The 27,661-nt window shown below is 37.3% G+C and overlaps 2 protein-coding genes across 5 annotated transcripts; both read right to left on the bottom strand.

Moving 5' to 3' along the window:
• Window positions 1-5: 5 nt before the first annotated feature.
• LOC122062682 (cysteine-rich repeat secretory protein 38-like) lies at window positions 6-353 on the bottom strand. Its single transcript, XM_042626322.1, has one exon. The coding sequence runs from the start codon at window positions 351-353 to the stop codon at window positions 6-8; it is 348 nt and encodes a 115-aa protein (XP_042482256.1).
• A 5,934-nt stretch (window positions 354-6,287) lies between these two features.
• On the bottom strand, window positions 6,288-16,772 carry LOC122062688 (disease resistance protein RUN1-like). Of its 4 annotated transcripts, XM_042626333.1 has the most exons (6): window positions 16,041-16,772; window positions 12,961-14,036; window positions 12,075-12,375; window positions 9,954-11,970; window positions 6,896-8,052; window positions 6,288-6,754 (listed from the first exon to the last, which is right to left on the bottom strand). In XM_042626333.1, exons 1-2 carry the CDS (start codon window positions 16,601-16,603, stop codon window positions 13,259-13,261), a joined length of 1,341 nt encoding a protein of 446 aa, XP_042482267.1. In that variant the 5' UTR covers window positions 16,604-16,772; the 3' UTR covers window positions 6,288-6,754; window positions 6,896-8,052; window positions 9,954-11,970; window positions 12,075-12,375; window positions 12,961-13,258. The 4 variants fall into 4 exon arrangements, with proteins under 4 accessions (XP_042482267.1, XP_042482263.1, XP_042482264.1 ...); XM_042626329.1 differs by lacking the exon at window positions 16,041-16,772 and having other exon boundaries at window positions 12,961-13,245; XM_042626330.1 differs by lacking the exon at window positions 16,041-16,772 and having other exon boundaries at window positions 6,896-8,022; window positions 12,961-13,245.
• Between the last annotated feature and the right edge of the window lie 10,889 nt (window positions 16,773-27,661).

Genomic DNA, 27,661 nt, shown 5'->3' with positions numbered 1-27,661 from the left:
TCCTTTCAAAGAGGACAACGTCGAACGATCTCAGTGGTCGAATTATTCACACAGTTCCGGCACTCATCCTGAGTGGCATCTCCTCTGCACTGGACGAGACCATACACTCGGTCGGGGTCCTCGCCGGAGACGGTGGTGTTGAAACGAGTCAGAGGAGTATTTTGGTATAGGGAAGAGAAGGTGTTATTGAGATTAGTTTCGAATTGGCTGCCGGAAGTGTAATTTGCGGAGTCATAACAGGACCAGAGCGTTGGATTATCAGCTTTAGATATGGAGGGGATCTCAAACAATAAAGCAATAGTTGCAAACAACAGAAAGGTGCAAATGGCGTTTGATGCAAAAGGAAGCCTCATGGTACTATACAACTTACTAAGGCTACAAGAAGGCTACAAGGAGGAAACGAAGAAGAAAAATATAGAACAGTAGAAATACAGAATTGGGAGAGAACTGCCGGACGTGTAATTAGCTGAATCAATAGAAAGACGGGGAAAACACGCTCCCTTCCATAGGTGACTCGGTCACTGTGACTGTGACTCCTCGCCAATTATTGCTTTTGAGGAAGAATTAAATTGAAGGGAAGACCAAAAGGTAATTTTATCTAGCCCATAGCCCTCAGGACAAGCCCTGTACGACAAGCAGTGCTTCCATAAGACCAATGGATGTACAGTGGGGCATGTCAAGACTTGAACCCACAACCAGCCGAATGGAACGGTGATAAATTAAGAGCATTTTCACCACTAAGCTACCAACCCCATTGGTATAATAAGTTACCAACCATGCGGCCTAACTTTTGTTCACATGGTACAAGAACCGTTACCATTTAGTGGGACCTACCATCAGGGCTGGCGCATGTCCCTTTCAGCATCTTACCCTGCCATGACTCTAACCTATTTGCTTATTAATTACCCACATAATTATAAATTAAATTATAAAGGGATCACTGTGAAGCTGCGTGGTTTTAGAGGACATTAAATTGGGATGAAAATTTTAGTCAGTCATTTCGCCCTTCGTATGGTTCAATAGCTGGCAGTCGTCTTATTTTCCTATGATAAAATATGAGAGACTTTTGTATCAAAAATATATATATATATATATATATATATATATGAGAGACTTGTTACTCAAGGCTTAGCACCATTAATACAAATCTCCTTCCGCATTAGTCCCTTATGGCCTCATCCATTTTTCCATTATCGAAATCAATTGAAAATGTTTATTCATTTCTTTTATAATATCCTCTAACGATGTATATTTCCCTTTTTATTGGTTTATTGTATATTTATGTAAAGAAAAAGGTTTTTGTGTGGAGTGTGGCCCTTACACCCAGATACATGGGGAGGGAGGGGGCCAAAATGATCAGCCAGCCCATCATGAAATGAAAAGTGATATCTCTGTGGATGCTTTTTCATGCACTTTCATTGGCCCTCACACACGTGTAAGAAACACAATCTCCCAAAGGAAACACTTCTCAATTTGTGTATTACTTAATGAGAAAAGATTCTCTGAGCCCCTGGAGCAGGATGCACTAGAACCTATGTGTCTCTCTCTCTCCTCATCACAAGAAATGACTTCTCTGCTTTTCGATATATGATATTGTTTTGCTGCACTTCATTAGTGTTCTCCACTATACTGCTTGTTCAAAGAACTCTCTCCTTTAAATTATTTTTGATTTTCTAAACCTATTAATAAAATAAACAATAGTTAGTCTTAAGTCTTAACTAGCCATCAAATTCCTATTCAGTAATGTAATACGAATATTGAGAATAAATAAATTTTTACTTGATATTCTATTACATATGTCATGAACTCAATTATTCACAAAATCGATTTCCATTTAACAATTCTAATAGGATTCAAAGAGTGGCACCGCTAAAATTATAGTTAAAATCATACATTACAAACACTGGGATGAGAGTCAGGCTATTGGGTCTCGGATCTAGTAATGAGCTCCTATAGAAGGGAAACCACATTCCTTAACATCACGTTCTTGCCTCACCCCCCAGTCCACATACTTAACCACAATGAAAAAGTGAGCGAAAAGCTCTTGGCTCATGGAATCGGACAATGTCCTTAAAGTCACGCTCTTGTCTCACTCCTGGGCTCAACAATTCCATCCCAACACATAACCCCTTGTTGGAAGGGTTGTAGTCTCATAATGTTCCATTTTATTTTTAGTTTATAAAATAATATGCATAGTATTTCAAATCAAATTTCATAACAGTACGTGAAAACTAACAATACTGATTCAGTATATAATGTCCAATACAAAATAAAATTAAGAAAAACAGCTTATATAAAAAGAAGTACTAGAGTTCTGTGGGTTTCACTCACCTGGGAAGATCAATTCCAAATAACAATTTACCATTGTCCAATTACCTCCAATCTAACTCTTCCCTATGTGCAAAATAAAGTCAATCTCAATACCCTTCCTCTCATGATCCTATTTGATTTTATATATTCTTATCTCTTTAAATTGTACCACCCTATTGTGTGAAAATTTCAAGAACTCTATTCTTATAGCACCAAAGTCCTCTTAAGGGAATATGTCTGACTTGATCTCAACTATGTCAATAAGAAATTTCAAGTTCAGATTCTACTGAAAAATTGTTACTTACATGAAACAGTTAACTTCTCGTACATAACAGACCGTCATTGAATTATAGAACTATACTTTTATATCAATGCTATATCCTCTTCTTTAACAAAGATTTAGAACTTATATAATATAATACCAGCCCAAAAATTACAGAAATACAATCATGGGATCAAAAATTTAAATATCTATTATAGCCAACTAATACCTATATAAGTTCCATAAAAATCAAATTCTGAACTATAGAATTGATTTACTCTTCCCATAACAAAAACCCTATTTAAATTTCAAATTTTTAAAATGTTCCTACGAAAATATGAAAGTTAATCCATATATATAGCGTTGAATGCACTAACTTGACTTTTCTTACTTTAGACTTGAGTAAGCTTTGCTGAAGTTCTTTTCAAATCTTTGTGAAATAAGGTTGCAATATCAATGGTAACAAAGTGTTCCTCTTTCTCTCTCTCTAATTTAAGCAATAATTGTATGCACTCCATTGTAAAATATAAAAAGAGAATGAAGTAGTATAGCCCTCTTCTTTTCTAGAAACAATAGAAAAGAAAACAACCCCCTCTTCCTCTCTAGAAATAATAGAAAAGATAATAGCCCTCCCTTGGCGATTTTCTAAATTCGACCTCCCCACCCTCTCAATCTCATCCATGATTTTGGGATAACTGCTTCCCTCTCTAAATCCCTATTTATTTGAATATGAATATCCACCCCACTCCACAACTCCCTCCTTTTTCTCTTTCCTTGTTGGATACAACCACTCCCTCTCACTTCAAATTTGAAATCTTTCTTTCACAATTTTAAGTGGGGCCCACAAATTGCCCAAAGTAAAAAATACAACTTAGATTCCTCTTTTCTCCACTTCATAGGATTTGTACCCTTAATCTTGCTTATTTAGATATAAGGTCTCAACCACTAGGCTAACTACTTAGAAGCTATAAGGTCCTCATATAAAAATACATATTTTATAACAAACAATAGACCAAACAACCATATATTACTCTCCAACGAATCCACATAATCAAGTATATTACCTTTCGTGCACATGATTGTAGCAAAAAATTAATTCCTCAGCTAGTCACAGGTAACAAACTTGGGATAAAGTGAAAGTCCAAATTAACCCTACCTTTCAAGTTGAGATATTACAATTGTGGTTCTACTCACTAAGTTTATTCCCAAAAACTTACCCTCATAACCTATGGATGACATTGGTGAGGACTATTATGGAGAGGACGTGAATGTTGAACCTGTTGAACCTATTGTTGATTAGCAAGAGGACATTGCTTATGGATTTGAAGAAGATGATAATTTTTATTTTTAGATGATGTAGGTTTTGAGTTAGACTTTGAAGACGTAATTTAATTCAACTTTACTTTAAGTTTGAAATTTGAATTAGATAGGTGAACTTTGAATTTTAATATTATATTAGTTTAGTTAACTCTTGCTTGCACTTAAGTTTGTGTAGATGCTACTCTGGTTCATTATCGCCTAGAATTTACAGATCCTGTGAACCATTTATGTCCAAAAACCCTAGACTAGGTTTCGGGGCGTCACTGAGTGATATCAGAGTAGAGTTTTAGGTTAGATATGAACTAAAGACATGAAAGCACAAACATGGAAACCTGAACACACAAACACTGAAACAGTAAAAAACTTGAACTTAAATGTGAATAGTAACTTTCCAGGTAGGAGCCCGAATTTGAGATCCTAGACTGGGTTTTGGGGCGTCACATATTGTGTGATAAAGGATGTCTTCTCCTTGTCCTCGGGAGTCATCTTGATTTGATTGTATCTTGAAAATCCATCTATGAAGGAGAGGAGTGCATGCTTAGTCGTTTGTCAACTACAATGTCTATGTGGGGTATTAAGAAGCCATCTTTTGGTCTTGCTTTGTTCAAGTCCCTAAAGTCCACACACATTCTAATCATTCCATCCTTCTTTGGGACGGGAACGATGTTTGCTAGCCACTCCAGGTATTCCGTGACTTCTTGAAAACTAACATTAAGTTGGTTGGTAATTTCCTCCTTGATGATTTTCAATATCCATTATGGTCTCATGCGCCTTAGCTTATGTTTCACTGGCTTAGCATTTGGATACAAAGGTAATCGATGTTGCATTGTGTTCGTGCTAATACTGGGCATGTCATCATATGACCATGCGAAAACTTGTTTGAATTCAGAATCAGTTAATGACAGAAACAGTGCTTTAAAAATTGGGAATTTGATTGGAGCTTAGCCTCCAGTACCCAAATTACTGGCAAAGACCTGCCCTGACAACACCATCACCATGAAAAAATTAAGCACTAACAAGGGGGAGATTATTACAGATCAGAATTAAATAAACAAAAACAAACAAAATGAAAGTGAAGATGAGTTGTTGTAAAAAATATAGTAGCAGTAGCAACAGATGCTGAGGTCGGAGTTGTAAGTGGCTGCAGTGATCGGAGAGGGGAAAAAATTTGTGACCACAAGCTTCTTCTATCATGCCTTGTTACTACAATTGAACTCAGAGAGATTGAAAGGAGATCACACGGACTGAGGTTGCTTAAACATCAAGCTGGGGGCATCTTCATGTCTCTCAAATAGGAACAATGGTTGATGGATCTCAAAGGTGGAGGATCAAATCAAGATGAAGGGGAAAGAAAATTGCAAGGACTCAGCCATGGTTACGTCTCAAGAAAAAGGAAGAAGATGGGAGACATAGGAGAGTAGAAATGGTTGAAGAGGATAGAAGAGATGAGAGGTGAGAGATCTCGGTGGTCATGGATGAAAATTAGGGGAAGAAGTAGCTAACGACGGCCAAAGGAGTAGAAGTGAAAAAACAAGGCCAGACTCAGCTTGAGGTCTCAACCCCAATTGGCCGAACCCTGACTTAGGGTAAAAATTTTCAATCCTAACTCACCTTCAACATCAAAAATCTTATCACAAGCCCTGTTTGGGCTCAGGGCGGATTTGGGCTGTTAGGGCCAAACTTACACCCCCTACTTGACTCTAATAACTAGTTCTAAACAACTAGTATCTTAGGTTGTAGACAATTGATAAACTAATCAAGTGAACGAAAGTGAAAAATCATTTTGAGAAAAAGATAAAAGGGCATAAGAAGAAAGATCTTGTGACTTGTGAGTAACACTTAGCTTAATCATGTCTGTCTTACCTTTCTAGTTGAATGCATGATTAGTTTGTTTAGTTTAATTTTGTTTAAATTGCTACAACCCAATTTACCCCCTTCTATGGTTGCATTTGATCCTACGGGGCCCAAGTGGGATCGAACGTATTTTTGAAGCCCAATAAAGAAATCTGATACTGCTGGTTTTGAACCATGACATCTAACTCCAAATTGTGACTAAAGAAATAAAAAAAAAAAAAATTTTAAGAAAATTTACATTGGATGAATCCACTACAATACACTAGAGAAAGTATCCAGAATGCCAGAACTAATCCATTTTTTGTCAATCAATTATGTAAGATTGGTTCAATAAAATACCAATTATGGTCGTTTTATTTGGTTCAAATCCAATGTTGAAACAATTTCACCTCTTAAAATCAAAATTGAACCAAACCCAATTGATAAATAGTTTATCTGTTCTGATTTAAATGGCTCGATTTGATCACGGTAAATGGTTTTGGTTTGCAATTCACACCCTTAGTATTTGTGGATGAAAACATTGGTCAGCCGAGCTCGTCCAGGCAGAAAATTGAAGCTCACCAACTGGGATTAATGGTTTACATAGAGAAACAAAATGTACATAACATCACTGGTAACAAACTCCAAATTTATAACTCTACCGGCAGACTATTCAATCACTGTTTTCCAAAATATAGACAAGGTCACTCCACATCATGTAACCTTTAAAATTTAAAATTTTGACATGTCTGGTCTGTCATAACATCTTAAAGATTACGTCTATGTCATCCTTTACTATAACAGCTTCCTGATGCCAATTTAAACTTTCTATAACAAAGCAATGATGGCTATCCATTCCCACCATTCCAACACATGGAAACCCTCCATCCCAATGTCCCGAAGGCCACTCCCTCTATTGGTGATGAAAAGAAGCAGTAACAAAAATGGTAGCAGCAGCACACCTAGATTTCTCGACTCACTCAAGGGAACCCGATGCACTCTTCATCGGCAGAGAGATGAGCTTCCTCACTGAAACCAAAACAGACTGTTCAGCATGGCCTAAGGTGTTCCAGTAATTAAGTGTAAAAGAGCTTCTCTGGAGGGAGAGACCATATTTCAATACTGGGAAATACACCTTAAGAGGAGGAGAGACAGAGTGGGCAAACTTACGCTTTTTTGTTTGAAGACGGTACTGGTAACATGTCTTCTTCATCTTCAGCAACACCTGGGAAAAATGCTAAAATGCTACTTAATAGCAGATAAGAGCTAAAGTTACTTCTGGTTCAATCATGCTTCCTTCTCGGTACAAGCACAAAAATCAGAAACAGGGGATGAATGAGGAAAAACCCATCCAACCCATCTGCTCTATAAGTAGACATGATTTTGCAATGAAGTTTACCAACATTACTAGTGCCAAAATTCGAAAAGAAAAAATAAATCAATTCCTTTCTTCAATTTGATCTACAGATAAAGAACATGACATCCTTGACAATCGTACATTAATAGCTAATGACAGATTCAAGGTGTGCATGCTCTCCCTTCTTTGTCATTGCAGCCTCAAGGCATTGTCACAGCAGATACCTTCACCATGCCAGCCTTTGTCATATGTTCACCAGATCATGACAATTCTGCTGTAGTAATGGAACTCGCAGAAAGAGTAGCAGCAACTCTCCCAATGGAAACTGCAACATGGAGCTATGCGTTGGGCTCAGAATATTCTTTCTTGTTTTTTTTTTTTGCTCAAGGTCAGCAAAGAGATTTATTAAATGAATGAATGAATGAAATACAAGAGCCAAAAGGTAAAGAATATCAGCATTTCAGAAACCTATTCCACCTTCGGCATTGCCATCAGCAGAACAGGCCCTGAAACCAAACAAAATTGCCCCACCTTCGCATTACCATCAGCAGATGGGAGGTCGAAACACCTCATCTAAAACATATCAAAAAAGAGAAAGCTTTACACAAATCGGAATCTTGATCTTTCATTGGCGTCCCATTCAATGTCATTCACAGAGAATCTAGGGGTGAAGTCCCAAACTTCAGGAGACCGCGACGCAGCCACATGTTTTGCCAGCCCATCTGCAACAGGGTTAACCTTCCAGAAGCAGTGTTGCATACTCCATTGGATCCTGTTCAAATAGCTCAAGAGGGAGAACCATTTTTGCTGAAAGCGCCATGGAATCGATTTCCTAGAAATACACCAAACCACTGCTTGGGAGTCGCATTCCACTTCAATCCTTGTAAGGTCCTTTAGCCACTTCTCATGGTCTTTTCTCCACTTCACTGCCATCACTGTACTGAGAGTTCAACATGTTTAAGCACACTTTCTGAAATAGAAAGAAATGAAATGAGGCAATGAGATGATAGAGGGAAACAGAAGTTTGTTTTGGTGCAAGAGTCGAGGGTGGTGGGGGGGGGGGGAATGAAATGAGGCAAGGACATGACAAGGCTATTACCACTTATATCCTTGCTAGTTTCATTCCACAGATCAAATTCATTGCATAGAAATTCTTTGAAAGGTATGATCCTTACCAACTTTATCTTGTCGCCCACTTCCATTCCCAGCAACAGGGAGTAAAAGAGAGAGACAAAAACATACACTTACAGTCTCTCTTTCAGAATCTACCCATAGTTTCAGTAAACATCAGTTATAACAGGTGTAATTTATTCCAAACTAGTACTGAAAAGTATGATTTTTAGCACCTCCTAACCTGCCATATGGTGGTACATTGGTAGTTCCATGTGATAGAGCCATACTAAACGCACCAGGACAATTTCAGCCCAAAATGAGTAAGTGGTTAAGAGTTTAATCCAACAATTATTAAAATTATAAAATTTTAATGAGGGAAACTAAATAAAAATTTAAAATTTCATCTTGGATATATTGAGTTCTTCAGCTGCTATTAATAGGATGAAAATTTTAACTGTTTGGAAGGAAGAAAATATTTCTTGCTACTAGGAAGGTAAAGACATATCTTAACATGGCATTCGTAGTTCTTCACTTCCATTGGTATGGTGTCCACTTTCTATAGCTCACATTTATTTGAACCAAACTGAAGCCTTATACAAGTCCCTTGGGCAAAAACATCAGAAATTTCCATTGCTATTAGAAAAAAAGCGGTTCAAATTGTACGCTGGTAACAGATTTCAACTGTATTAGAGGGGGAAAAAACGTAGTTATGCTAAATCTTTCATAATTAATCAATAGCTCGTTTACCTTAACAAATCCAGAAACCAACAATTCACAGTTCAATAGAGTTAAGAACTTCCAAAGGACTTGCAATGACCTGAGTTAAGAAGTGTGCTTTGCAAGATATTTTGTTTATGTTCACTCAATAACTGAAAATGCTATGGCTACAGCACAAGCAAGTATGGTTTGACCCTAATAAACAGTTTCACCAGAAGAAGAAAAAAAACCTAATAAACAGTTCAAAACCTTTTAGGGATCTAATGATTGTATGGGAGATGTACTACATTTCAATTCACGTCTCAAGAAATGAATCCCTGTTCACTATTTCCTGCGGAAAGAAAAAAAAATTCACCCAATTTTTCATAATCAAGTTGATCCCTTTTTTTCCACCAAAAAATAGGCTGATCCCCTTTTTACTCATCTATGTCATCAACTAATCATACTTGAATGTTTATCTTGGTCAGTTATTGCACTATCCTTGCAACGCAAACCAGTGTCTTTGATTGAAATTTGATATGGAGTCCAAATAGAAGTTGGGAGGGACACAGGGGCAGCCAATAGAAGGAAGCCTAGCTAATCTAGAAACTCTACTCCAGAGACTCAGATCCTCTCCAGTCATGCATCTGACGGATTGGAGGACCCGGATATGCCCCCCAAAGTCCTCCCATCCGTAGGATGCGCGCCAGGCGCTCCAGCAGTTGGAGAGTATCTGGTTTTTCCAGTGGGTATCTCCATTTGTCCTTCAACAAAATAAATTCCTACCAACTAGACGAGCTCTATTTAATCAAGCACAAAAGGGGGCGTGGGGGGGTTTCATCCGACAACACCTCTTCTTGCTGAAAAGATTAACTTAGGATCGTCTTCAAGCATAAATTAAAAATTAAAAGAAAGAAAAATCTAAATCATCACAATAGTGGAAGATGGAGAAAAATTACCAAAAAAAATAAAAAAAGATGACCAAATATTGAGAAATATTAAGACTAAGGGTGTAGGGTAGAATTGCAGAGAAAAGAGAGGTTCAAATAGAAAGAGAAGTACCTGCAATCATTGAGGGTTGAAGCTCTTCCCTAGAACTGGTAATACCTTGATCTAATAGATGGGCTTCCATAGTCGTTTTAATAAGCTTCTAAATTTAATGCTCGAAGATGAGCTCTCATTAGAATTAGGGTCTGCAAATATTTGTACTTTCCTCAGGCTTGACAAATCTGGTAATTTCATGGACCTGCACCCAAGAACATTCAGCTCCTCTAAGGATTCCAACCTATCAACTCCCTCAATCTCCGTTAGCTTCTCACAATCTTGGACATCTAATACCCGTAGTTTTGTTAAGTTGGACAAATCTGGTAACTTCATGGATATGCACCCACGAACATTCAGCTCCTCTAAGGATTCCAACCTATCAACTCCTTGAATCTCCATTAACTTCTCACAATCTTGGATATGTAACTTCCAGAGTTTTCTCAAGTTGGACAAATCTGGTAATATTGCCATTGATTTACAATCATGCAATTCCAATACTTCCAAGGACTCCAATCTGTCAACACTTGGGATCTCATTCAACTTCAGACATTCCCCAATCCATAGTTCACTTAACTAGTTTAAGTTTGATAGATCAGGTAATCTTTGCAAGCATCCACACCATTTGAGTTCTATACGTTTCAGTTTCTTCAAGGTTGAGACATCCGGTAATACTTTTACTGACGGGGCTCGATGAATTTTTAATTCTTCTAAGGATTCCAATCCCTCAAGGCGAAGAATCTCTTGTTGCATTGGGAGTTCAGAAATATATAAATGCTTTAAGGTCTTCAAGTTCGAAAAGTCTGGTAATCTTATGATTGATTTGCAGTCACAGAGGGAAAATCCTGTCAAATATTCTAAATCCTGAAGATACTCAATATCAGATAACTTCTCAGTGTTGGATTTCTAATTCCCTCAGTTTTTTGGGAAGTTGTATCTTTCTCAATGATGGGCACTCTCTTATGTACAGTTGCTTAAGGGAATCCAATCCCTCAAGGCCCTCAATCTCAGATAAGTTCTTCAATTTCAAGATATGTAACATCCTCAGTTCTTTGGGAAGTTTTATCTTTCTCCATGAAACACAAGCTTTTATAATGAGTTCCTGCAGGGGGTTCAATCCCTCAAGGCCCTCAATCCCAGGTGACTCAGGGCATACTCGGATTTCTATGCACACAACATTTTTCAAATCTGACAAATTTGGAATTTTTCTTAAATAATAGCAGTACTTTATAATCAACTTTTCTAGGGAGTACAATCCCTCAAGGCCTTCAAGCTCAATGAAGACATCATTACTTAACTCTAAATACCTCAATTTTTTCAATCCTCGAAGTTTCGGAAATGTTTTCAATGAGCCACAATAACATATTTCCAAATGCTGCAGGGAAACTAATCCCTCAAGGCTTCCAATTTTTGCTAGCTTGTAGCAATTAAGGATACTGAGTTTTTCCAGCCTTGTAAGAGAATTAATTGTAGTTGGTACCTCCAACAGATTCTCACAGTAATCAAGGTATAGTACCTCTAAATCTGTCAGCTTTGACAGCGTGGTGAGTGATTTCATTTTGCAGAATGAAGCATCCAAATATTTCAAACTTGAAGGAAGCTCTGGGAGATGATTAGGAGGGATAGAATACCTTCCTGCTTGCGGGATAATATCATGTGCACCACTTAAAGTTTTGAGGTTTCTCAGATGATGTGTTGAACTAGGTAACTGTATTTTAGAAAAGCCAACATATAGCTCTGTTAAGGCCTCCAAGGAGCCCAATGCTTCGGGCAATTGACAAATATTTGTACGTCTAATGTCAAGTGTTTTGAGAGAACTCAACTGCCCAATGCTGGTTGAGAGATGCTCTAACCTCTTGCAGCCCTTCACGTTCAATATGGTTAAACTCTTAAGATGACCAATGGATGCGCCAATTGTAGTTAAACTTGAACAGTTTTCAAGAATCAATTCCTCCAAATGTAGATTTGCTGATACGTCAAGAAGTTGGGATAGTTTAACACAATGACAAAGGTTTAGAACTTTGAGATTTTTTTCCACCTGCACATAAGGCATAACAGAATAGCAACTTATCAGATATTAATTGATGTTTAAAAGTAATGTAATTGATGGCAAGAAATAAAAAGAGAAAGTTATGAAGAGACCTTGATATGCTTCCAACCCATCCAGCTTTCTGTGATATCACTATCTGACAGATCAAGAACACACAGTTTACTTAGATTGGTTGGTGTAAATTTTATTGGACATCTTTTCCAACTAAGCCATCTTAGTTCTGGAAAAGAAGGGGAATGCACGATTTTTTCAGCAATCTTGGCATAATCAACTTGAAGTAACCTTAATTTAGTCATCAGTCATCACAGCAAATCCTTTATAACTCAACATACATTCCCTATCTTTGCAAGAGTCGTTGAACATAGTACGGAGTCCTTCAACTTTGCTAGTTCCCTGCAAAACAAAGAACATTAAATAAGTATGGAAGATTATGATGATGAGCCAAAACTAACATTCACACAGTTTTTTTCTTTTCTCATTCACAAAGTTGTTGGTCAGCTTTAATGCATGGTTAGGTTCATGTTATAATGGACCCATGATGGCCTATCCACCCCAGTGGTCAACTCTTAACCCAAAATGAAAAAGAACACAATAATAGAAAAGTGTATTGACTATTGACCTTGTAAAAAATTATAAAAATGCCATTAACAACTAATACAACACAATGAAATCACATAACTAATTGTATACTACTTCAGTCATTTTTTTATCCACAATGGACTCTTGTATTGGGCTTAAGTTTAAAACTTGTCGGGAGATGTGGGTCCTTTGTAACATGGACCCACCCATATATATCTATCATTTCTAATCACATGGTTTGCCAAACCTTACATTTTAATGATTGATTTCTTTAGCTGAAAATATATAGCAAGCTTATGCTGGAAAGCATCATTAATGAATGAGAAAAAAAAAAAAAAAAGCATCATTAATGACTGGAAACACAAGTTTAAGTGTATAATTCATTTGTTGAGAACCAACCATTTGAGTACTCATGCGACCACAACCTATTACACTCCCCAAGCTCCTTAGGGCTGTCTTGACGAATAATTTCCCTTCCGAGATCTCGGAGCTGATCATGCATCATTAATTCATTCTTTTCACCAACCTTAACTAATGACTTTAGGCGAAGATTTTCAATTCCTGCTTCAGGGAAAAATCCACAGCCATGCCATATGCAACATGCAACTTTCTTATCCATTCCAATGCAAAAACAAGCAATATCAAGAAATATCTCTTTCTCCTCATAATTTAATCCATCATAACTTATTCTCAACTTCTATTGCACATCTTCATGTGGAATATATCTCAACTTCTTCATCGTGTCTTCCCATGTTGATTCTTCTTTGCCAAATAAAAATGAACCTATAACCATAAGAGCTAAAGGAAGTCCTCCAGTAGTTTTTACTATCTCTTTTGAGATATTCAGATAGTGTTTGAGAGGTCGGTCCATCTTGAAGGCATGTTTGCTGAAAAGTTGAAGAGAATGATCTAAATCCATTTCATTGGGCTTATAAGTTTCGTCTACTACATGAACATCTAAGATATGCTTGTCCCTTGTGGTAATAATAATCCTGCTTCCAAGACCAAACCAATCACGCTTCCCGATTATTGCATTTAAATCAATATTTTGATCCACATCGTCAAGGACAATAAGAACTTTTTTATTGGATAATCTTTGCCTGATCATATCAATTCCTTGATCAACACTAAAAATGTCTGGATTCTCTACATTCAGGATATTAATGACAAGTTGACTTTGCAAATGGACAAGTCCCCTTTGTTGGAAAGTTTCACAAGCATTTGCTATAAAACAACATCCTTCAAAGTGATGATAGACTTTATTGTATATGCACCTAGCAATTGTTGTCTTACCAATGCCACCTAATCCATGGATACCCATAATCTGTATATCATTAGAGCCAATGCTTAGCAACTTCATTATTTTTTCTACATGAGAATTGATTCCAACCAAGTTGTCAGAAGTAGTCAAGGGGCTCTTTCTCAATTCATTCCATACTTCTTTAACAATTAATTTTATTGACTTTCCATCATGCCTGCATAATTCAAACATGAAGGAAAATAAAACAGTTGCATGAGGACATAAAAAAAAAAAAAAAAAAAAAAAGGAAAGGAATCATAAGAATTAGACATAGATGAAACATTATATGAATTATATGAACTAAAGTCAATAAGTTTAGCACCCCAAAAAGTAATAAGTAGATTAGTGACATTTTATTATAATCTCTACTGGTTCTTGCACTATATCTTTAACAGATAAGCAAAGAAAGAATAAAATGGTGCCAAAACATTTGGTTTTGTCAAAGAATTGCAGCTAAAAGGGCCAAGGCTGCGAAGGGGTTATGAATTATAAAGATTCACATATTTATGGCCCCAAATCCAATAATACTCCCTTCATCGCCGGGAATGACTATTAAAATGATGACAATCTATCAAGAAGAATACTTAATATTCAATGCTATTATATAAGCAAAAAGACTCTTAAATATTAAAAATTAAATCGTAAAAAAAGTCCTTTATTATTGACAGAAAACCAATATCATTTCCGCGCAATTGATATCTATTCCATAACATTTAGGTTATGGTTCCTATTTACCGGGAGGAGGAGAAGGGGGTTTAAAGAGGGGGAGGGGTTTGAAGGGAGTTATGTGGTAATCATCCCAAGCTTAATTAATGGGGAAAGCATCACATTTGCTGTATGGAACTTATGTGGCATCCAAAAACTAGTCAAAGGAGAGACCAACTTTTCTTTTTTTCTAATCTTAAAAAGTTTAGGGTCGTTAATGATCTTTCAAAATTTTATCGGTCAAATTTCACAAATGAAAGAAAACGAGTTGCAGCAGGGACAATCCCTAACTAGATGAGGGCAGTTTAAGGGAGTTATGTGGTAATCATCTCAAGCTTAATTAATAGGGAAGGCATCACATCTTCTGTATGAAACTTATGTGGCATCCAAAAACAATTTGAAGGAGAGACCAACTTTTGTTTTTTCTAACCTTAAAACTTTAGGATCAAAAATGATTTTTGAAAATTCTACTGGTCACAATTCAAAAATGAAAGAAAACGAGTTAAAGGAAGGACCATCCCTAAATAGATAGGGGAAGGATAAATACTCATAGAAGTACACAATCATTTGGAGTGAACTCATACTAAATCTACCATGTCATCAAAGTCTAAAGAAGACTAGTTATAGCCTAGAAATCAACGGAAGGGACACACTACGTTCACATCCCTCCCTCAGTACACCTGAAGTCCTAAACCCACTAGATGTAGATGTAGATGTTTGAGGAGGCTGTTGTGGACCCACTAATACAATTATTTGGGTCCCTAATCCCTATTGTTTAGGAGTAGTTCCTCCTTCAATGGAACTTGATTCCTAGTTTCCTCCTTATCCTTGAGTAGTATTTTGAGAGAGATTGAGAACATGTGATACTTGGTCCATCATTGCTAGGGCTAGATGTCCTAATGTCACATAGAGTCAAATTTATTATGCTTGGGCTTTATTCCAATTTAGGTTTGATTCGGTGATTTTACCCTCTTAACAGAAATTTATATCTTTTCTTTTGTTAAAAGTCACAACTTTCACAACTTTAGAGTGATATAAATTTCTAGCTAAGGTGCATCAACTATAGCATGGAAAAACCTCTCTTGAGCAAGATTGAAATCTTAGGCCTTGAAATGATGGATAATAAGATACCACAAGTTATTAATCTCTCTTAACAGACTATTTAAAGATAAGGAAGAAGGATGAAGGAAAAAGAAGTGAGGAAAACCCTTCTAGAACCCTAGCTTTAGACAAATCAAACTTTGGTAATAAAGTATTCAATTACACATTAATTTTTCCATATTTAGCAACAATCGCAAAGATCTCATAAACAAATTTAAGGAACTGCCAAAAAAGCCAAGGAGATGTTGGACTTGCTTAGAACAAGAAATTCAAAACAGGGAATGAAGTGTTGGATTAATTTATTTTTTTAATTGGATAAAAAATCAGTAGAATCGAGTATTAATTAGGTTAAAAGAAGTGTTGTAAGACTTACCCATCAGCAATATTCTCCAGATCCCATCCTTTCAATTCAGCCACCTCACTCAGAGCCTTCTTCCACCCTTGTATTTCCTCCTGGTCGAATTCCTTCTCATGTTCTTGAAAAGCCTTCTCATAGCTACCAGTTTGTTCTCGTATGTGAGATGGATCTACATGGTAGAAAATGGGCATCACTTTTATATGTGTTTTGCCGACCTGATCCTCTTGTTTCATGCACTCCACAATCTCGACTAGTTCACGGAGGCACCATTTGCTGGAACTATAGTTTTCTGAGAAGATGGGTATGGCGATTTTGGACCGGTGGATCGCAGAGCGAAGCTCCTGATCGATCTTTTCTCCTATTCGGATTTCTTCGTTGTCTCTGAAAGTGCGGATTCCACTATCGAGGAGAGCGTTGTAGAGGTGGTCAGTGAAGTGTTTGCGAGTGTCTTCACCTCTAAAGCTCAAGAACACCTCGTAATCCCAAGAACCAGACGAGGGAAGGGATGGAGAAGAAGAGGATTCCCACCGTTGTGTGGCAGACGATGATGCCACGTTCTTTCCTTTTGCAGTATCCATTTTTTTTTTCCCCTTTCAACCGTTCAAGATGGTAGGAGATTTACGAGCAGAATTTGATCAGTTGTTTGCTCAATAGTGAGTTCGGAACAGAGGAGAAATGAAATGGATCCTAGCTTCAAACGCATCTTCTTTCTCAACGCGGTTAACTGCGTTTGAACGCAACAGAAACTCACCCATCTGGAATCCTGGATGGCGCACTGGGGCCACAAGCTCGAATTTCTATGCAAAAATTAATTGATTACCCAATTTTGTGTTTCACTTAATAAAAATATACAAAATAATATTTGAGTTTACTAAACTACCCAAAATAGTGATCCTTCTCCATCATCTTATATGTTTTGACATTTTTACTCTGATCATTATTCTGCCTCTTATTTCTTGCTTTCCGTCCAGGCAGCTCCGATATTCTTTCGGCCACCCTTGGACCACCATGTTGTGCTCCTTATACTTGTCCTTTTAGTTTCTCGTCCCAAATCTTCATGTGTTTTTTGCCCTCTATAGGCTGAGGTCGTCATAAAAGGTTGGAACAGGTGGGTCTTACAGAAATAACCTTCTTCGTCTTCGTGTGAATAAAACTTTTTTGCCCAAACAGTGGTCTTACAGAATCTCTTCTTCTCCCCAACCCACCAAAAAACCTAAAAAGAAAATTTCAGAAACAAACAAAGCTACTGAAACTCCAATCTCACCAAAAGGGCTAAACATAATTAATAACAAAAAAAGGTTTTAACTAAATTAAAATTTAATTTTCAAGACTAATGAACAACAAGCATTCATTCACATGTGGGATAACCCTTCAAGTTCTTGAATCCTCATAGAATCTTCATCAACCCAAGCTTCAGTTAATAAAAAAATTGTTTGATGAATCAACCACATAAAAAAATAAAAAAAATAAAAAATAAAAAACTCCAGAGTCGTCAGTTGATCTTACCAAACTGATATGAACAAAACAAACACCAGAAAACCCACAATTTTAAACTATAAAAATCCCTGGGGTTGCCGTACAAGGTTGGACCACTGTAATTTAATGCCGCCACAGTCCTCCACGGTGAAGACTTCCTTGGTGATAATCGTCTTTGTGTCCGTGACTGATGTAGAAAATACATCAGGAATGGGACTAGATTTACAGTATATGAAAGACCAGAGAGCTTAGACGAGTAGCGAACTCGCCATGGCAGCTCCGATAAAAATGATCCCGACAGGGTGGTTGCGCCTAGAAGACGAGGTGGTGAGTCTAGGGCAAGGGAGCAGGAGGACATGGGTGGTGTCATGGTAACGTCGATGGTTGTGGCGGTGGTGTCCGCAATGGTATGTTGAAGAGCAAGGTGGGGTTAGTGATTCAAGACTAGTAGAAAGAACTAGGGCTAAAAGTGTCAAAACATATAGCAAAATGAAGGAGAATCACTATTTTGGGTAATTTTGTAAATTCAAACGTTATTTTGTATATTTTTGTTAAGTGAAACACAACTTGGGTAATTTTGTAAAGTGAAACCCAAAAATGGGTAATCAAGTAATTTTCCCAATTTCTATTCAGTTGGGGCAGTCTTTAATGGACATTGGACAGTGATTTTTTTTTTTTTTCTGTTTTTTGAAAAAACTATAGACGGTAGACTCCAACCCTTTTGAATTTGGTCATTTCTCTCATTTTTTTTCTTTAATCAACCTTCCTTCTAAACGACAAGTGCTTAGCCCAATCAATGACCTCTAGTGTACAAAAAGTTCAATATTTGGTAAAAAAAAATGGTGCCACATGGTAGTGATCATAGTTCTCGTACAGTAAACAACGCTTCCACAAGACCAATGAATGATAGTGGGTATGCTAAGACTTGCACCAATAGACGATAGTGGGCATACCAAGACTCGAACCCACAATCAGTTGACTCGAGCATAGTTCAAGGGCAATACCTATCCATTTATTTTCTCTACCTACCTATTAAATTGTCAGTATTAATGAAAAATCTCATACATAACTGAGAATTATGCTCGAACTTTTTACCATCAGTCTCTATTAAGTGAAGATTTATCTAGAAGTTGAATCCCTTCTCCATCCCTACACTATTGCCAAGTGTGCTCCATCCTTACACGTGGGTGATTGTGCTCCCTCCCATGCGAGTGCTCCATCCCTGCAAACTAAGCTCTATCCCTGTGATCGTGCTCCATTCCTGAGGTTGTTTTCCGTCAAAGGAAAATTTATAGTGCCACACCCTAGAGAATGCCATTATTAAAAAAAGGGAAATTTACAATGTCACCCCTTAGAGAATGCCACTATTTACAAAACATTTCATACATAACTGTCAATTACGCTCGGACCCCTTATCATCAGTCTCTATTAAGTGAAGATTTACGTTTTTACCCTTTTTACTAAAACACATAAACCCCATCCCATTTTACCCTAGCCCCTCACACCCCTCACTTTCACCGTGGAAAACAAAGGAGTTGAATCCCTTTTCCACCCTGCGCAACCGAGCGTGTTCCATCCTTACGCGTGGGTGATCATGCTCCCTCCCATGTGAGTGCCCAATTTTGGTGTACAATCCTTGCAAACTGAGCTCCATCCCTGAGGTTGTGCCCCATCCCAGTAAAATTTTAACTAACTCCCTATTAAAGTAGGTTATATTTCTCACCCCACGTAATGGAAAATTAATTGACATAAAAACTGAACTGAGAATCTGTATGACTATAGAACGGCACTCATGCCATGGTGAAACTGTTAGGACTGAAGCACTTAAAACGGGGAGTGGAAGGTTTCCCTTTTGGTTAGGGAATAAGGATTGCTTTGTAATTTTGGTATGTCTCCTGAAGTCGTCCTGATTCTCTTCAGTTGTACGAATCTTTTTCTACAAAGGGGGGCCGAAGAAAGGAAAGCCAGAGCCCAGAGAACGGGTCACCGTCCAAGCATGAACCCACAAAATAGAACGGTTCCGATTGGTGCCTTCATTGAGGACGGTAGAGCCAATAGTGGCAAAGGTGAGAGGCACTAAAGCGGAGTACGTAGGTTAGGAGTTCAGTTCCTCTACATGTATGATCACATGCACGCAAGGGTTAGGTGCCAACAATTGGCATTTTGATATGTCGAGGTGAGTGTGGATTAAGAGCTTGTACGAGAATCATTCTCACATGGTCTAATCAATTGGAATCCACCACAAGATGCTTCCTTGGATGGATTCCTTTAGACCGAATCCTTTCTTAGACCATGACCTTCTCCACCCCTTGGATGATGTGAGATTGTGGCAGGAGGTCATGACCCAGGAGAGATTCTGGCTTTGAATTCTATTTGTGTGGATCAATTTGATATGAGAACCTGATCCGCTCTCCCAATTGCCCAAAGATCTCCATATTTGCCATAGATAAACATGGTTTTTTCATCTTAGTAATTAATTATGAAAAAAAGTTTTATAGTTTTGCTTTTAAGAATGAAGGCCTCTCTCTTTCCTATTAATTTAATCAATAGAAGTAATGCAAGAGATTAATTAGGTTATGCGGATCGAGGACAACTAATACCGTTTGATAACGTTTCTGCTATTTCTGGAAATAAAAAATAATTTTTTAGTGTTTGATAAACCTATTTCTTGAAACGCTTTTTACAGACATAATGCTACTGAAAAACCCATAGTATCATCGGATGCCTAAAAAGGAGAGAGGGTTCTATTGCCTCTTTTAAGGTTTAAATAGTTGAGAGATGTATCGGGTACAAAAACTTTTTTTTTCTCTCAAATTTGTTTCTAGAAAAGACGAAACAAGTCCAATCAAAGTCGTTTCTAGAATTATAAATAGGCATAAATTTTGATTCATGTTTATGGGGAAACAGGTGAAACGAAACAACTTTATCAAATGCTTTTTAGGTTGTTTCTCTATTTCTAGGAACAAGAAAATGCAGGAAGAGAACGTTATCAAACGGTGTCAAATCACCCATATTTTTCCCTTGTTTAAATTATTCCAACCCACAATGTGTTGTTCTACCACTAGACAAAGAAACAGTGAAGACTTGCGGGCGATGGTTTTGCATGTTGGACGAACAGTCCAGAGATTTTGATCTCGCTAATTACGTTAATGGCGGAGGAAGATGGCAGTATATATATGTGCCGTTCATTGTGATTACGAAAATCGGGAAATCGAAAACCAAAATTCTACCGAACCCAATTATTAATTCACAACTCTTAAGGACACGTGTCCTACCAAAAAAAATTCTTACGGACACTTGCACATTATAAATTTAAAAGAAAAGAAAAAAAAAAGCTACTAAACATCCCAAAGTGGATTACAGCAGAGCAGAATAGCAGAGTTGCAGAGAAGAAAACAAACAATACTGCCATTCATACCCAAAAACCAATGTCTCATCTTCTTCGTTTTTACACAACCTTGGAACCCCGAGAGGGGAAATTAATGAACGTCAGGAACAAGAAAACGAGAAGAAAAGAAACAAGAGTATAGTTAAAATAAGATTGAGAGTAGATGACGTGTACTGTGAAATGGTAGAAGGTAGTAACTCAACTCTGACCGATCCGACTGAAACCAGCTTTACTTAGTCAGAGAGCTACATCTGCGGAGGATGCACGGGGCCTTGAGTGACCGCTTCTGGACTCGGCGGGCTGTAATTAGGAGGTGCCGCAGCGGCTGTTGCCGGAATCGGGTTGGGGATCGGATTGGGAAATGGGGGTGGTTGGCAATTTCCGCTACTGCAAGGGCTAGAGAACACCGGGGTGGGAGACTGGCAGCTATCGCCGCTGCACTTGTTGTTCTTCTTCTGGAGCCCATGCCGGAATAATCCGAAGCCCAAGATTAGGCCTACCATCACGAGCACAGAGATTACGAAGATGAAGATCTTCGTTGCTTTCCCCACATAGCACATTTTCCAGATTCTTCTTCTTCCTCTGCCCTCTTTTCCCTTCTTGTTTTGGGTTTCTTCGTAAGTTGCCCAAGAAATTTTCAAAACGAATTCGGAAAAATCCCAAGCTGAGTGGGTTCCGATTGTTTTTTTTTTTTTTTTCAGTGAATTCAGGGTGAAGAGGGTAAGGGGAGAAGGGGTTTGTTTCTTTTTCTTCTTCTCCTTGTCATGATTCTGGATCCAAAGAAGTAGATGCAGAAGCAGGAGGAGAAGAAGAAGAATTGGGGTAGGTCACGTGAAGGCTCCGCCGATTGGGTTAATGGGATTGGTCTAATTGGTTTATGGGGACATGGGGCCGTTAAGTAATTCGCTATAGCTGTTTAGGTGGGGGTATAGTGGTATACCGTAGATGCAGAGAACTTATTTAATATAATCAACTATTGGCGTGCTGGACTGTCTCTCAGGCATTTCATGGGTATTGCATGTGATTTTATGATTCAGCCCATCTTCCTTTGTATGGTGATCATATATAAAAATGGGAAAAAGACCCAAAGGTGGGTTTCAAAATGTCGTGTTGTTTTATCTATGGGTTTTCGCATGCCATCTAAGAAAGGCATAGTGGTTATTTTACACTATTTGTATGTGACGTAGATAAGAGTATGAATTTGAAATCGAAATCAAGTCAAACCATGAAACAGTTTATTAAATGGTTTGATTTTGGTTTTAAAATTAAAATCGTGATTCGATTTTGATTTTAAAATTTAACTTTTGATAAGCCAATTGAGTTTCAGTCTCAATATTAACAAATAAAGAAAGTATATATTAATAAATAATTCAATTAAATATTGTAATTTACATCCATTTCACTAAAATCTTTAAAGATAAAGAAATTTGGATAAAAAAAATTAGAATACATAAGGAAATCGTTTGAAACTATTTAAACCAAAACCGTTTATAAATATTTTAGATTTGGTTTTACATAAAAAAACTTGCATCGAACCGTCTATACTAGAACCGAACCGATTAACACCCTTTGAAGCAAGGGCAGCTTCAGGACAAAAAGATTTATCCCTAAAAATATAAAGGGTAAGAGAACACTATCCTACTGGCGTAAGTACACGCCAATGCATGTGCCAATGGGAGGATATACAAGTGTAGCACAATCTATCCAAATCTATTGTATCTAGACATGTACCTACACTAGCTGATAGCGTTCGTTCTTCCAAATAAAAATATCAACCGCGAGTCTGGTGGAAGGATTTTTTTTTTTTTTTTTTTTTTTCTTTTGATAGAAATGGAAATGCTTGAGGAAGCCCACGGGGATGCATTGGGCCCATAAATCCAAGGAAGACCCAAACCAGTCGAACTTGGAGCACGAACTGCTAATATCGGCACATATCAAACTGTCTTCCTTCTAAAGATATTGATATTACATTCTATTTTGACAATTATACTCTTTATCAATATATAACATGTCCATACCATTCATCAGTAGGGTATTGGCCAAGTATCAATATGGTGTCAGTTGATATCGATCCAAGACCGATACCTAAAACCTCTGGGTAATGTTGTTTCTCAAATCTATCCAGGAATCGGCTGAATCATATATGTGCAAAGATTTTTATTATTTTTATTATTATTTAGTTAATAAAATAATAGAAAATCAATAAAAATAACATTTTGATCTATAAAACTATTTAATCAAAAGCTCCAAAAAAATTCAAAGATTTATGGAAATATTTGCTTTTTCTTAATTCTAGTTTCTAAGGTTTTAACCAATTTAAATTGATTCCAGTCAAAATCAACCTGAAACCTAGAAATCAAGCATGAATCAATTGATTCAAATCCGCTGGAATTGAAATCAGTTTATTTGATCCGATTCAACCGAAATTGATAATTCCTTTCCAATTTCTCAATCCAAGTTACTAGTATAATACACTACAGGATGAGGATCTCCAACTTCCTTGTTTCTTGTGGGAGGAAAGCACCAAACCCAAGGCCTTAGAGCCAGAGATGATGGCTTTGAGCTTGATCATAGAGCTTCCTCATCAACCTCTCACATGCATGTCTATTTGCAGATTCTGCCATCCCGCATTTGGGATTCAAGAAATTGACATAGAGCTTGCACGAGTGGAATCTAATGGTGTTTCTTCTAAGTATCCCTTGGCAAATCAAAACATTCCTCAAGGTTGTAATTATTGGCAAAAGATGTCAATATTTTTCTCTTCTTCATATTAGTGGTGCAGTTAGGGGTGTCAATCAATTGGGCCAGCCGGTGGAGATTTGACATGTATCCTTGCACCGTGACTTGCCTATTTAAGGAATAAGCCGATCTCGATCAAGCTCGATCAGGTTTCAGACTTTAACCGGGCTTTTACTAATCGAGCTAATCGGACTGTAATCAAACCTTGAACGGGCTAATGCACCATCAAAGTCTTAAATGGGCTTTAATTGTCTTAGACTTAAAATTAATATATTTATTAAATCAACAACAATTTAGATAAGACCTTACACTTAATTACATTCCATAATTAATAAAATATCGGTCTAGCTGGTCGAGTGTTTGTCAAGATTACACCTTGCACCAAGAACAATCGGTTATAAATGGATTGGGCTCAAGTCCGACACATTTCTTAATCAAACCAGTGTTGATCGAGCTTTAATCAGGCAAGCTCGGCCAAGCATGAAGTTGATACCCCTACGTGCTACTATGTAATGTTATAGCATGTAATGAGTTTAGCACAATCATTCTATAAACTTGGACTAAAGAAAAAATGTTGATTGATGGGCTTGGTTAGATGAAGCCTAATACAGGAAGTAAATTTCTTAATGGGTAATTGGTTTTTCAATTAATTGTCTTAAAGTATAAATAATGTTTTGTGTTTAGACCTATTTACTGTTATACCTTATTATAAGAGATGTAATTTTTATTCTTAATTACAGGGTTGTCCCCTGCTCTGAGTCTATAAATTGATAGCAATGCTCATTAGTGACTGCCCCTAACTGTCATAGAGAACAGAGCAGAGATGATCAACAGAGAAGGTCATAGTGCTACAGAATCGTCTCCATCAAAGGATATGGATCTAGGTACGAGCTCCTCCATGAATCTCTTGTTTATGATTTTTTGTTCAATGATTTATCATGTTCAATTGCGTAGTTAATTCTAACAATTGGTGTCGGAATGAATCTCTTGTTTGTGGTTTTATATTCAATAATTCATCATTTTTTTTATTTTTAGAGACGATGGTAAAACCCAGGAACTGAATCGGAATCAACTGATCAGCTCGGATTGAGTACGCAATTCCAAAACCAACTCGATTCTTAGTTCAATTTTGGTTCACACCACCATCTTCTTAAATCGAACCAAAATCAAATCGAAAAGCCGAAATCAAGCTGATTCAGAAGCTTAATTGTAACCATCAATTTAATTATTAAAAAAATTATCAAGATCAATGAGTTTTCTCTTTACGTCCAAATCACATCACCAGATTATCTGTAACCACCGTGGAGTCTTCACAAGCCAATAGCCAGGCCCTTAGATACTATCCTAACTCTGATTTATTAGCATCATCTACTATCAATAAGATTGTCATATGAGATACTTTGGTTTAAGTCCTTCCTTACTTAGAAAAGATCGTGAACTAGTTCGGCTAGTTTGTTGCTTGTTTCCGATACTTCCAATACATTAGCCGATATGTCGCACCCTCGTATTAGAACTGATTGTTTCCAATAATCAATTTGCTGAATTGATTGTTTCCAATACGTTTTTTGTATTTCCAATACGTCACTATCAACTAACCCAAGTGATTGTTTCCGATACGTCACTTTTCACTAACCCACCTATCACATACTATTATTACTAAAATAATATAAAATAAAAGAAGAAAAGAGGAAATAAGAGGAGAGTATGGGATAGGTGGGTTAGTGGGACAGGTGGGAACTGAATTGGATCCGATTCCAAACCGAAACCAGTATGTTCGGTTAGAGTATATAGTTTCAGAACCGATTCGATTTTCAGTTCGATTTCGATTCATGCTATCTACCACTTAACCCGAATCAAAATCGAACCAAATAACCAAAACTGGGCCGATTGACACCCTTACATCCTTCTATATAGTAGTAGTTTGAATAAGTGGGACTATTGGATCCTTGTTGGCCCCTTTGTGTGGGTCTTTATTTGGCCCTTCAGTGGGTCTTGCACACCTGCATAGTCGTAGCGGATACTTATATATTCGTTGTACTGAAATAATAATAATAATAATAAGAAGAAGAAGAAGGGAAAATTATATCCCCTCCCCTATACTTTGTTGAAATTATGCATGGATCCAAGGGTTTAAAGGAATTATGCCCCCCTCCCCTAAGGGAGAGGGATAGGTATGCAGCCGATATCATACCCAACATTTTCCCTATTTTATATTGTATAATATAAAATCCAACACCTTCCAAAGATTAATCCCACTGATGAACGATGTAATGTCTTTGACACAGTGAACCATGGTAATGAAGCATCTTGGCCCCATAGTTATTAGAACCCTTTCTTTTGAGGGATTAGGACGTAGATCTATTTAAATTCAGATTTTTAAAGCTGGAGGCATTGAGATTCACCATTGAAATGAAACATGCGTGAGAAAAAACTGATCGGCGTTTTATGTAGAGGGAGAAGGAAATCCAACATAAAAACATGCAAGGAAGATGATGATGTTGTAGCAATTTAGAAGGGAAGGCTTTAAGATTCAGATCTGGAACGAGTCCTTCCAACAACAGTCCCGACAAGAACTTTTCCCATTTTGTCATATTCGATATGGTCGACAATCAGAAAACCATTCCACCTAGAAGAACTAGAGCCACGAAAGCAGTCCGAGCCCCAGTCCCAACCGTGGAGTCAACGTTCTGTTTCAATGGGGTCACAACAAGAGGTCCCGCCGGTCTAAATTGGAGAACCAGTTCAATGATAATGAATCACCGGTGCACAGCACTCTCAATCAAGATCCACCGAAGATCTTTTTTTAATCTCTTAATGTGCTGGATCTGTTTGAGAATCTTTTCTTGAACACCCATTTGGATTTCCAACCCTGCAGACAAGTTCACAAACGATGTAGAGCAATTCTTCCTCAGTTTTAGATGCCTCTGAATCAATAAAAGAAGGGTTTCTGTTCAGAAATTCGGTTCATGAAACCATGAAAGATGCTGCCATAAAAGTGGTTCCTGAGGTTTCAAATGCAAGAATTAATTAATTTTTCTTTCTTTTTTTTTTTTCATTGAAGGGTAATATGGTTTTCTGGGGTTTAAAACTAATAGCATACCATCAAACCTAGGGGGTATAATTCTTTCAAACCCTTAGATCCACGTGCAATTTTGGCAGAGTACAAGGAATGGGGCTTAATTTTCCCTAATAATAATAATAATAATAATAATAATAAATGTTAATAATTGGCCTGCAATATTTTTGGATTGAAATCTCTTGCGAGTGCATCAATAACCTTTAACTAACAAAGCTTTATTATAAAAAGCACTACATCTTAAACCAAGACCTCCTAAAGCTTTAGGCCGGGGCATGATTTTCCAACAGATTGACAACCATCCGGTGACCCTTTCCAAAACCTCAAACTAAAGGAATCCACGTTTAGTCTCAATCTAACTTAACACATTATTCCAGATATGCTTTTCCCCCTTCTTAAAGAAGCTAGGGGTACCCAAATAACTAGAGCCTTCCTCAATGGACCTCACACTTAAAATATTAAAAATCATAGAGTAAATATCACTCCCCTCCCCTGAACTATGGCGTAATATCAACTTGAAACCACACATTTCCAAAAATATCACTCACCTCGCTTACAAGAAAAAGATTCTATCCAACGACCCCAACTATTAGAAATTTTGGTTAAGTCAGCTTATATTTTTCTTGTAATCCTCAAAATACCCCATAATTGTGAAATGCTCAAAATACCATTTTCTCAACAATTCATCCATCTACATCTTGTCCATTGCTGAAACACGATTCTCACCTAAACTATGGCGTAATATCAACTTGAAACCACATCTTTCCAAAAATATCACTCACCTCCCTTACAAGAAAAAGATTCTATCCAACGACCCCAACTGTTAGAAATTGTGGTTAACTCAGCTTATATTTTTCTTGTAATCCTCAAAATACCCCATAATTGTGAAATGCTCAAGATGCCATTTTCTCAACAATTCAGCCATCTACATCTTGTCCATTGCTGAAACACGATTCT

The sequence above is a fragment of the Macadamia integrifolia genome, unplaced genomic scaffold (assembly GCF_013358625.1).
Source record: "Macadamia integrifolia cultivar HAES 741 unplaced genomic scaffold, SCU_Mint_v3 scaffold1089, whole genome shotgun sequence".
Classification (NCBI taxonomy): Eukaryota; Viridiplantae; Streptophyta; class Magnoliopsida; order Proteales; family Proteaceae; genus Macadamia; species Macadamia integrifolia.
This window is presented reverse-complemented; position numbering and strand designations above follow the sequence as displayed.

Coding starts and splice junctions, on each gene's coding strand:
- LOC122062688 (XM_042626329.1), bottom strand. CDS start 12,278: ATGACTAAATTAAGGTTACTTCAAGTTGATTATGCCAAGATTGCTGAA. Junction 11,971..12,074: donor TGGGTTGGAAGCATATCAAG/GTCTCTTCATAA, acceptor CCTTATGTGCAG/GTGGAAAAAAATCTCAAAGT.
- LOC122062682 (XM_042626322.1), bottom strand. CDS start 353: ATGAGGCTTCCTTTTGCATCAAACGCCATTTGCACCTTTCTGTTGTTT.